Raw genomic sequence first — 11289 nt, forward strand, 5'->3', positions numbered from 1 at the left:
TAGCTTTGAGAGACAGCATTCAGAATAGTCCATTCAACATCACAGAGCAACAACAACTGATTAAAAACTTCACTATTAAGACACTCTCTGTCAATGCTTACTTTGTCAGCTGTAAAAAACAAACTTTGAGGAGTTCGTTCAGTACTTCACTTTCAGTAGTTCAATCGTACATGACTATATTTGGTCCCCTCATGTGTTCACATCCTTGATTAGCATAACCCTTGACAAAATGATGGGGTCAGAGTCAGTTCTTCTTGCTTACTGGCTGTATTTTGTCCCCTCTAGAACTCTGTAGGGGTAAAGGAAGTGCTGCCTAGTGACGGGGCGCGTTTAGAATCCAGCAAACATGGAGAAGTACGAGAAGATAAAAGTGGTCGGGAGAGGAGCATTCGGGTAAATACAATTACAAACGTTGTTTTAGTGACGCGTACTTGTTTGTTTGAGCTAGCTGCTTTACAAAATGACTTTTGACGAGTTTGAACTCGGTAAAACTTACTTGAGAAACTCTGTGAAGAACTTCAAATCTGCAACGCTCCTCAGAGAATCAGAGCGCGAGCTAACGGAACACACGGAGCATCACTTTCTCGCGTTTCCGCATTCCATCAGTATAGTTGTTACAGAGCCATTATAACCCTGTTCAACGAGTTACAACTGCATTAAGAGTTCGAATAAGATTTCGACACTTTTCCTTTCAAAGGGAAAAGAACTGTTGAGCAATGAATAGCTCGCCCTACTCTTTTTAAATTTGCCTGTCAAAACAGCAATGTTTACAGCGTTCTCATTGGAATTTCTGTCGTAATTTGGAACCTTAACCGGAATGTCCTGTAGCAAACAGAGGGTGTCAAAATTTACTGAGAAATTAAACTTTCTCACGTTGGCTTGTAAGTTAAAGTATGGGTTCTGTGTGAAATTTTCACTCAAAATTCAAAGTTTCAAGCTTAAAAGACTTTTAAGAGTCATGAGAGTACACTTTAAGGACTAATAACATAAAATTAAAATCTTTACTTTAAATTACATTTTAAATCTTTCTGTTTTATTAATATTTTGTCGTGATTTAAAGAAGTACACTTATTTTGATGTGTTGACTAACACTAAAGCACATGTAAAATACTTAATTATAATTTTAACTCTATAGTATTTTATTCAGTAGCTAATATTTCACTTAAAGTTAACTAATTTAAATTGCAACTTCATTACGAAAGTGTAATTACAAGTGCAAGTTTCAATAGTAATGTCATTATGACATAATGACTGTATTTCTGTTTGCACATAAATAGCCTACTTATAATAATGTATATTCAGCAGTAGGCTTTGACATTTTTAAAAGGCAATAGAAATAATTATGAAATTACATGTAAAGATGTAATTAAGACCTACTTAAGTGGGTCAAAAAGCACGCTAAAGTTGATCTAATTGCATTTACTGTCAGTTTAAACTACAATACATTTGAATTTATTTGCAATTAACTTGCAATTACATCATGTCTGGGAAATTGTATTCAAGTTTATACTTAAGATTATTGTTTTAAAGTATATTAGGCTATTTCCACAAAAAGTGCTCATTTTAAGAGCATGATAAAATAGACAGTGAACAACTGAATCCGTAAAACTTTAAATTCAGCTGTTAAACTTGAAACTCTTACATTTTGTGAATGTAACAAATCCACTTGTATCCTGATTTCTGTATCTGTCACAGGATAGTGCACCTTTGTCGCAGACGCACTGATGGCGCGCTGGTGATCTTGAAGGAAATCCCAGTTGAGCAGATGACGCGTGATGAACGTCTCGCGGCCCAGAATGAATGCCAAGTCCTCAAGTTACTCAGCCACCCCAACATAATTGAGTATTATGAAAACTTCCTTGAGGACAAGGCATTAATGATCGCAATGGAATACGCTCCAGGCATAGACTTTCTTCACTCATTTTTGATGGTCACTTAGTGTGTTCCTACAGTTTAATCAGGAACAAAATTCATAATATTTATTATTGTGATGAAAAAAATTATTATGTATTATTAAATTATAAGGTGGTCGCATTTGTTGTACAGAATTTAATCTTTGCTGATTTTGACTAATTTGTAAGCATTTTGAATTATGATTTGAAACAATGTTTGCATGTAATCAGTAATCTTAGGATCTGTAATCATTTATCTTTTTATGATTATTGTAGGTGGAACCCTGGCCGATTACATACAGAAGCGCTGCAACTCCCTGTTAGATGAAGACACTATATTACACTTCTTTGTTCAGATCTTATTGGCCCTTTATCATGTGCACAATAAACTCATCCTACATCGGGACCTCAAAACCCAGAACATACTCCTAGACAAGCACCAGATGATAGTAAAAATAGGAGACTTCGGAATCTCAAAAATTCTTGTCAGCAAGAGCAAAGCTTATACTGTAAGTACCGCAGCAATTATTTGAATTTGACAGCATGTGATTTCGTTACAGTTCAGATTCTCCTTTTCATGACAGGTTGTGGGGACACCTTGTTATATCTCTCCAGAACTGTGTGAAGGAAAGCCATACAACCAGAAAAGTGATATTTGGGCCTTGGGCTGTGTGCTTTATGAGCTTGCTAGTCTCAAGAGAGCTTTTGAGGCAGCAGTAAGATGTATTTTCTTATTGATTTGGAACATCACAGATTCTGAACATCACAAATTATTTTTTGTCCTTAAATGAATTTTGAATGACAAGCAAAGCTACTTCTCTGTTATCAGAACCTGCCAGCTTTGGTGCTGAAGATCATGAGTGGCACATTTGCCCCCATTTCAGATCGTTACAGCCCAGAACTGAGACAACTCATTCTCAACATGCTGAATCTGGACCCATCCAAAAGACCCCAACTCAATGAGATAATGGCTCATCCTATCTGCATCAGACCATTGCTCAATCTCTACACTGACATAGGCAATGTCAAAATGCGCAGGCACGACTATTTTGTCTTATTTTATTTTATTTTATTTTATTTTATGTTTCTATTGCATTTAATTGTACTGTTTGTGACTTGTGTTAAGTACTTTAAATGCATTTTGTTTGGCCACTAATTCTTTTATTTTATTTTATTTTTCTACCTTATTTAATAGAACTGTTTTCAGACTTGTTTATTTTATTTTATTTATTTTTCTACCTTATTTAATAGAACTGTTTTCAGACTTTTGTATTTTTTCTTTTCTTTTGTTTTTACTGCATTTAATAGTACTATTTTTGGACTTGTGTTAATTATTTTAAATGAATTTTGTTTGCCAATTAATTTAATTTAATTTAATTACATTTTTATTTTTCTACCTTATTTAATAGAACTGTTTTCAGATTTTTGTATTTTTTATTTTATTTTATTTTGTTTTTACTGCATTTAATAATACTATTTTTGGAATTTTTGAACTTGTGTTAATTATTGCAAATGCATTTTGTTTGCCCATTAATTAAATTAAATTCAATTAAATTTTTTATTTTTCTGCCTTATTTAATAGAACTGTTTTCAGATTTGTGTATTTTATTTTATTAAATAGAACTGTTTTTAGACTTTTTAAAAATAAGTTTTTAGACTGTATTTATTTTATTTTATTTTTCTACCACATTTAATTGTCCTGTTTAGGACTTGTGTTAAGCATTAGAAATGCATTTTGTTTGCCCACTAATGTTTTGTTTTGTACTGCACTTAACTAGGTTGTTTTTGGTCGTGTTATGTATTGCGAATACATTTTGTTTAGCCGCTAAATAGATACTATTTTTGTGTATGTATCTATTATGCTAAACAATATATGTATTTTGCTGGTCTTCCTTTTTTTAATTAAATTGTTCCCTTTTTTAGAATAGAAAAGCCACTTTCTACTGTACAAACAGGCCCTCATGGAAGACCTGGTGGGCGTGTAACCGGTACCAGAATCAGAGGTGAGATGTTATTTTCTTATGTAGTCTCTTATTTACTATTTATAAGTTTTAAAGCACCATACTCTTTTTTGTTTGTTAATACAGCCTTGGATTTAATAGCAAATTAAATGTCAGTTTTTATTTAGCTCTTTTGTTTTCACTGTCTGCATGAAGCTTTTCTGGTGTGGTTTGTTCCATTAGGAGGGCTGTCCAGTCTAACTTCAACAAAGATGATGCACCCATTGCCGTTATCGTCCGTGTACACCTGGGGCAGTGGCATCTCCACTCCTCTGCGTCTGCCCATGTTAAACACAGAGGTTATTCAAGTGTCCCTGGGCCGCACCCAGAAGATGGGCGTCACCAAATCTGGGAGGCTCATCACATGGGAGGTGTGATGATCATTTTTCGTCATCCTAATTAAATATCACTGATATTTTATTTCAGTTTTCAGTGTTTATTTCGATTTGACTCTATGCCAGGCCCCCTCGGTTGGATCTGGTGAGCCCACTTTGCCCGGTGCCATTGAGCAGATGCAGCCCCAGTTTATCTCCCGCTTCCTGGAGGGACAGTCTGGTGTCACGATCAAATCGGTCTCATGTGGTGATCTCTTCACCACCTGTCTAACAGGTATGCTTCTTACAATCCAGAATTTTCCATGCAGGTCTCGGCATATTGTCGTGGCGTGAGATTTTTCATCCCTAACGCCACAAAAAACAAAAAAAAACAAACAAAGTTGACATGTCCATCAGATGCTCTTTTCCTGCCTAAGTAGGCAATTCTTGGCCTGAAGCTGCAAAGTGGACCGGTCCATGAGTAATTTAAACATTTGCGATAAAGTTTAAAAAGGATGAAAGGAGGATGTAATCACCCCTTTTACTATCCTTCCTACGGAGCTCATTAAGCACCATTTGTTCACACTGCAAAGGCTAATCTCTTGTCCTCTGACATTGTAGCACAGCGGTGTACATTTGTCTGCTCTAAAGTAAAGGATATGCTGTTAGCATTCGCCTCTGCAGGGTAATCATTAGTCACCAGCAGATACAGAGGATTAAAGGTCCTCACTTCCGGCTCAGTTGCTTTTCTCGTCCAGCGGTTTGCACTGACGGAGGAACAGTTGTTGTCTAATTCTTTGTTTATCAGCTACAGCAACTATAATCTGCTCAATTTGCTTTGGTTTTGCAGACAGAGGTATAATCATGACGTTTGGAAGTGGAAGCAATGGTTGTCTTGGACATGGGAACTTCAACGATGTGACACAGGTAGGTTTTTTTAGATGATCTAATATATAGAGATCTATTGTTTTACAATAGTGTATTTTGTATGCTTGTTAAGCAGGCTAAGGATTTAAACAAACTAGTCTCAAACTTTGACATCAGGGCTCAACAATAAAGATGACCTGCTGGCCTGGGATCACTGTGACGTTGGTATTGTTAACTAAAACTATTTATTTTTAAAAAATAGTTTTTGTTAACTGAAATAAAGCAGGAAAAAGTTATGTATATTAGACGAAAAACAAAATGAGAAATGTTGCTTTGGCAAATAAATGGAATAAATTGAGTTGAAGTTGAAGTACTACAATTACTAAAACGTAGCTAAATAGAAATATTTAAGGAAAACATATAAATTACAAAAGCTAAAAATATTTACATAAAAAACTAAAACTAAAAAAAATTTAAACTGAAAATATAAAATAAAGGCAAATTTGAAATATGAATATGGCTCAAATATGAAAAAGGGTGTAAGCATAAAAACAACAAGTGTAATACTGCTTTAAATTGTTTTTATTCCCCCCCCCCATACATTTTCCCCTGATTTACAGAAGAGACCCACTAAAATGTCATTCAGTGTAACAATCTTGTCAGCCATATTTACAACAAAAATCAATTTATGACACATTAAAAAACTAATTACTTTCACCCCAAATACTAATTAGTTGTAATTTTACATTTTTAAAATTTGCCACTATCCTAGGTTTTGCCCATTGGTCAGTAAGAATTTTGTACTCATTTAAAACTCAATCAAATTTAATATGCTCCCTTATTCTTTTATATATTTTAATATGTACACGTCAGAATAAGCATGTTGTTTGAATTTTTACATAAATATTGTGTTACACTGAATGACAATGTAACATTATTTCAACCAAATTTTGACATTTTATTCTCCAAAAAGTTATTTGAAACCTTAAAAGTAGACACTTTACTTACATTTAATGTGCTTTCTATGGACATAAAATCACTTTTGTAAATTTCTTTTGATGCAGACATCTTAATGTCTTTGACCCATATACTCTAATAATATATAATGAATAATAATAATAAAAGACAGCAGAGTTTCAGGCCAGTTAACAGAGCTTTCACTTGATCATTAGGGTCTTACATTGTTTGATGTACAAGCAACTTATGCTTTTCTTAAACTCTTAAACACTGAAATTTGGTAGCTGGGAACAACTGATAAAGTTTTCGCGACATTGCAAGGATGACTTGTGAATAGGTTGGAAATTACAAACCAATCAATTAGGGGTGGGCGATATACCGGTAGACACGATTAATTGGTAGAAATTTGTCAACCAGTAGAGATTTTGGACTATCAGCTCTATTACGGTTACATGGTCACATGACTTTGCTGTGCTACGTGGTCACAAAAATGTATAATTTTCATTGCGGTTTAAAAAACAAGTTATTTTAAGCTTTTGAAATGCAATCAGCAGCGAAAAACAACTCATTTTGCTGTATGCGTGGGAGCGGGAGTATTGGACGGAGTTATTTTTGCCGCTTTATAGCCCTTGAACAGTTAAATACACAATCTTTGCAAGTATCCTCGTAAATACAGTAATTTAGGTCTTAAGTGAAAGCAAACTGCTGAGAAAGAAAACACTTGTAAGTGTATATTGGATCCGGGCAGCTCTTAAAGTTACAGCAGTCTAATATTCCTGCTGTCTGTCATTCATGTTAATCAAACAACAAAAGAGAGAAAATCTCTCACTGCTCTTGACTAAATCACTTTTGAAACTTTACACAGTGAAGAATATAAATAAAGTGTTTTTATACATTTGATTACGTCATACAATGTATGTGTCAGGGTTTTGGACTCATGTTTTGTCGTCTGCCTGTGTTCCCTTCCTTTTTGCCCATATATGGTTTCGTTCCTGTTCTGTTTAGCTAATCTTGTTTCAGTTAATTGTGTAATTATTAGTTAACCCTCCTCACCTGTGCCACTCTCGTCAAGTCCCCTATTTGAGTTCCACTTTGCGTTAGCTTGAGTTGTCCGGTATTGATTCTCTTCGTTTTCATCATCTTTCTTGTTGGATGCGTGACAGAACTAAACCGGAACCGTACCAGAACCAAATATAATGGCGAATTGGGCTGAGGACCAGCTGTGCTGCCTGCAACAGGGTTGTCACCCTCTGGAAAGGTATGTGGAGGAATTCGTTGAGCTTTTCCATCAGGTGAGCTGGCCCGACGCCTCACTATGTGCCTGTTTTCAGTTGGGACTGGGTGAGAACACTATTCATTGTAGTTCTCCCGTTTGTGACTTCTCTTTGGTTGAGTTAATCAATCTCATCCTTATTTTAAATTGCTCTAACTTTGAAGTAGAAGAAGTTAGAGAAGATAACAGCTGTTCTCATCCAGCCCCTTCTGAGAGCCATTGGGGCTCACCAGCTCACCCAATGCCGAGATCCTCCACATGCCTGACCATTGGCTCTGACCACCCATATCCTCCTGTGTTTCCCCGAGCCCGTAAGGGGGTTTCCAACAGTGCTGACCTGGGGGCTAAAGTTGCGGACCCAGGTTTAACATCTGTCTGGTCAGCGCTGAAATCCGCCTCCCTTCCTCCATTTCCAGCTCCCAGAACCATTCCGGTCCTCAGCCCAGAACCAGCGGCCGCTCCACTGTCAAGCCCGCTGGCTACTCCACTGTCAAGCCCGCCGGCCGATTCACTCCCAAGCCCTTTAATGACAGCAACTATCTCCTTCACCTCAAACCAAAGGAGGAGCATGTGGAGGAAGAGACTGTTTTCAACCCTGATCCACTCTCCAGAGTCCGCTCCAGTGTCGGCTCCAGCCCCCGAGTCCGCTCCTTTCATCAAGTTCAGTGCAGAACCCACGACAGTCCAAACAAATTCAGAGTCCGTTCCAAGCCCAGAGAGCGCTGTTGTTCCCCCATCTGGCTCAGAGAGGGCCTCAGATCCCGAGTCAAGCCCAGGGAGGGCTCCTGTTCCCATGTCAGGCCCAGAGTGGGCTTCTGTTCCTGAGTTTAGCCCAGAGAGGGCTTCTGTTGCCGAATGCAGCCTGGAGTGGACTTCTGAGCCCAGCCCAGAGCCAGTTTCAGCCAGGGGATCCAGAGTCTTCCCCAAGAAAATTTGGGGGGGCTATACGTCTCCGGCCATAGGGGCTGTGCTGAGTTCCGAGGCCAAGGCCATGGAGGCCATCCCGCCATGGCTCCCCGAACTGCCTGCTCTGCCATGGTTCCCAGAACCGGTACCGCCCTGGAGGCCTCCTGTCTCGTACAAGCCTGTCCCTAGAGGCCTGCTGAGCGCCCACCCCCTTTGTGGATTGTAATTGGCACGAGGACGGGCCTTCCGGGAGGGGAAGGTAATGTCAGGGTTTTGGACTCCTGTTTTGTCATCTGCCTGTGTTCCCTTCCTTTTTGCCCATATATGGTTTAGTTCCTGTTCTGTTTAGCTCATCTTGTTTCAGTTAATTGTCTAATTATTAGTTAACCCTCCTCACCTGTGCCACCCTCGTCAAGTCCCCTATTTGAGTTCCCCTTTGTGTTAGCTTGAGTTGTCAGGAATTGATGTTGTTCTGATGTTGTTGTCTCTGTGGATTTGCCTTCTTGGAATAAATATATCCGATATTAGATTATCCTCGCCTTCATCGTCTTCCTTGTTGGATGCGTGACAGTATGTAGCATTTATAATTTATTTGTTCTTCTGTAGATATGTTGTCCTATTGCTTGTAGTTAGTTATTTATTCTTATTTAATCACTGACTGTTGTTGACACTTGTCCTCAGTGAGATTGATTTTATTTTTTATTTAAGCTAGAAGTTTTTTGTTTTTTTTTTGCACATTTTATTTGTAAAAAAATGAACTATGAACTTATATATGTAAAAAAAGTATAACAATAAATAATTAGTATTCAAATAAATATTAAATAATTGATGTTAGAATTATACTAGAGGTATATTTATTAATTTAGCAATGTCTCTTCAAGTTGGTACAGTCAAACATCACTCATTTTCTTTACAATATGTACAAATCTAGTTTAATTGTATTCATGGTTCTTCATGTTCCTGTCTTTGTATTCAGCCCAAGATAGTGGAGGCTCTGCTGGGTTATGAGCTGGTTCAAGTGTCTTGTGGAGCATCCCACGTCCTGGCAGTGACCAATGAGCGAGAGGTTTTCTCCTGGGGGCGAGGAGACAACGGTAAATGAGCAATATCACTTGTGTTTCTTTGGGTTTCTCTTTGTACTCTTGTAGACCGCAGCAGCGCCTCCAGGCAGACCTGGCATTTTGTGCTCCGTCGTCCTCCTCTCCCTCTCTTTCTCTCTCTATCACACTCACTCTCTGTTATCTCTTTGTCCGACAGGCCGGCTGGGATTGGCCGCTCAAGACTGCCACAACTGCCCACAACAGGTGAGTTTGCCGGCTGATTTTGAAGCCCAGCGTGTGCTGTGTGGGATCGACTGCTCCATGATCATCAACATGCAGCACCAGATTCTGGCCTGTGGGAACAACAGGTACTCAATATGTCCTCACACAGTTCATTATGAACTGCTCGGAAAAACGGGGCTCACAGAAAACCCAGATTTCTAATGATGACATCATGTGTACTAATCTCATAAATATGGTTATTCCGACATGACTTCCGATAAGGCAGCATAATTTACCGAAACTTCAGACAGCATGTGGTTGACTGTCAGATTTCCAAACGAGGCTGGATTTTGACATGTGTTGCTGGTTAATGAGCCTCAAAGTGGACTTTTAAACCTGCCATGAATCTAATCACAATTATAAATAATAATGAATCCCAAAATGTGAAAATATCTCAATGAATTTCTTTCTTGGCTGTCTAGGCAGTTTTTCACAGATTGCCAAACCAGTTTAGGGAGTTCACACTCCTCATTCCTGCTCTAGAATTTGAAAGGACTGTGAATGCTGAAGATAGTTCATCACAGGAAATGACCAACACAATGTCCATATTTTGAATAACAGTCACACCCTGTCAGTCACACCATCCTACTGTCTGAGTACTAAATATCTTTTCTTTTTTTTTTCTTTTTTTATCATTCTTACAGACTTACCAGATGTGGTTGTAAAAAGTACACTTTAGCATACAAAATGGTATTTATTACAGAAATAATACTGTATATGAATATGCGAATGAAAAGAATGTCAGCTTTTACTCAACCTCATGTTGTTCCAAACCTGTGTGAGTTTCTTTCTTCTGTGGAACATAAGATATTTTGAAGAATGTTGGGAAACCAACATTTGCTGGTCCCCATTGACTTGCATAGTATGGAAAAATACTATGAAAGTCAGTGGGGACCAGAAACTGTTTGGTTACACACATTCTTCAAAAATATCTTTTGTGTTCAGCAGAAGGAAATTGATACAGGTTTGCAACGACATGAGAGTAAGTAAAAGATGACAGAATTATTGAACTATTCCTTTAAATGCAAACTGAATGTAATGTTTTCAGACACTTAATTGCAATGAACTTTAGCTTTTTGACCCATTTAAGTAGGACTTAAGTGCATCTTTATATGTAATTTCCTAATTACTTCTATGTCATGTATATAAATTTGTAATGACACTTTTGCAATGACGTTGCAATTTTAATTGAAAATATTACCTTTTAAATGTAATGATTATAATTCCGTTCTTAGTCAACACATCAAAACAATTGTACTTTTAAATCACAACAAAAAATTATTAAAACAATGATTTAAAATGTATTTTATTTAACATTATTACAAAGTGCATTAAAGGGGTCATATGATGCGATTTCAATTTTTCCTTTCTATTTGGAGTGTTACAAGCTGTTCGTGAATAGATAAGATCCCTAAAGTTGCAAAGACTAAAGTCTCAAACCCAAAGAGATATTCTTTATAAAAGTTAAGACTCGTCCACGCCCTCCTAAAATGCCTCGTTCAAACACGCCCCCACATTTCTACATCACTGTGTGGGAAGATTTGCATAACACCGCCCAAATGTTCACACAAAGAAAGGAGTAACTTTTATTCTCGTTGTAGTATTGTTGCTGCCGCCGCCATGTCGTGGAGACTTTGTTTCGTTGTGAAAGCGAAACTACTTTGTTTGGTCTTCTTAAAGAGGACACAATTAGAAATCAGTGGTTAAGTAGTATTTACAACACTGTTCCAGAACAGTTCAACCCAAATATTTTTTTTT

General features: G+C 37.5%; 1 protein-coding gene across 1 annotated transcript in view; it reads left to right on the forward strand.

Annotated features, from left to right (window-relative positions):
* The first annotated feature begins 323 nt into the window (after window positions 1-323).
* Window positions 324-11289, forward strand: part of nek8 (NIMA-related kinase 8) — a 16906-nt gene continuing 5940 nt past the window's right edge. Inside the window, exons 1-11 of the mRNA XM_016465534.1 lie at window positions 324-393; window positions 1696-1901; window positions 2169-2401; window positions 2477-2608; window positions 2722-2930; window positions 3816-3895; window positions 4076-4263; window positions 4354-4501; window positions 5057-5133; window positions 9186-9303; window positions 9467-9617. Of these exons, the coding sequence (XP_016321020.1) occupies window positions 347-393; window positions 1696-1901; window positions 2169-2401; window positions 2477-2608; window positions 2722-2930; window positions 3816-3895; window positions 4076-4263; window positions 4354-4501; window positions 5057-5133; window positions 9186-9303; window positions 9467-9617 (1589 nt within the window). The 5' untranslated portion in view covers window positions 324-346. The remainder of the gene's footprint in view (window positions 394-1695; window positions 1902-2168; window positions 2402-2476; window positions 2609-2721; window positions 2931-3815; window positions 3896-4075; window positions 4264-4353; window positions 4502-5056; window positions 5134-9185; window positions 9304-9466; window positions 9618-11289) is intronic.

This window comes from Sinocyclocheilus anshuiensis, unplaced genomic scaffold (assembly GCF_001515605.1).
Source record: "Sinocyclocheilus anshuiensis isolate Anshui unplaced genomic scaffold, SAMN03320099.WGS_v1.1 scaffold144, whole genome shotgun sequence".
In the NCBI taxonomy this organism is placed as follows: Eukaryota; Metazoa; Chordata; class Actinopteri; order Cypriniformes; family Cyprinidae; genus Sinocyclocheilus; species Sinocyclocheilus anshuiensis.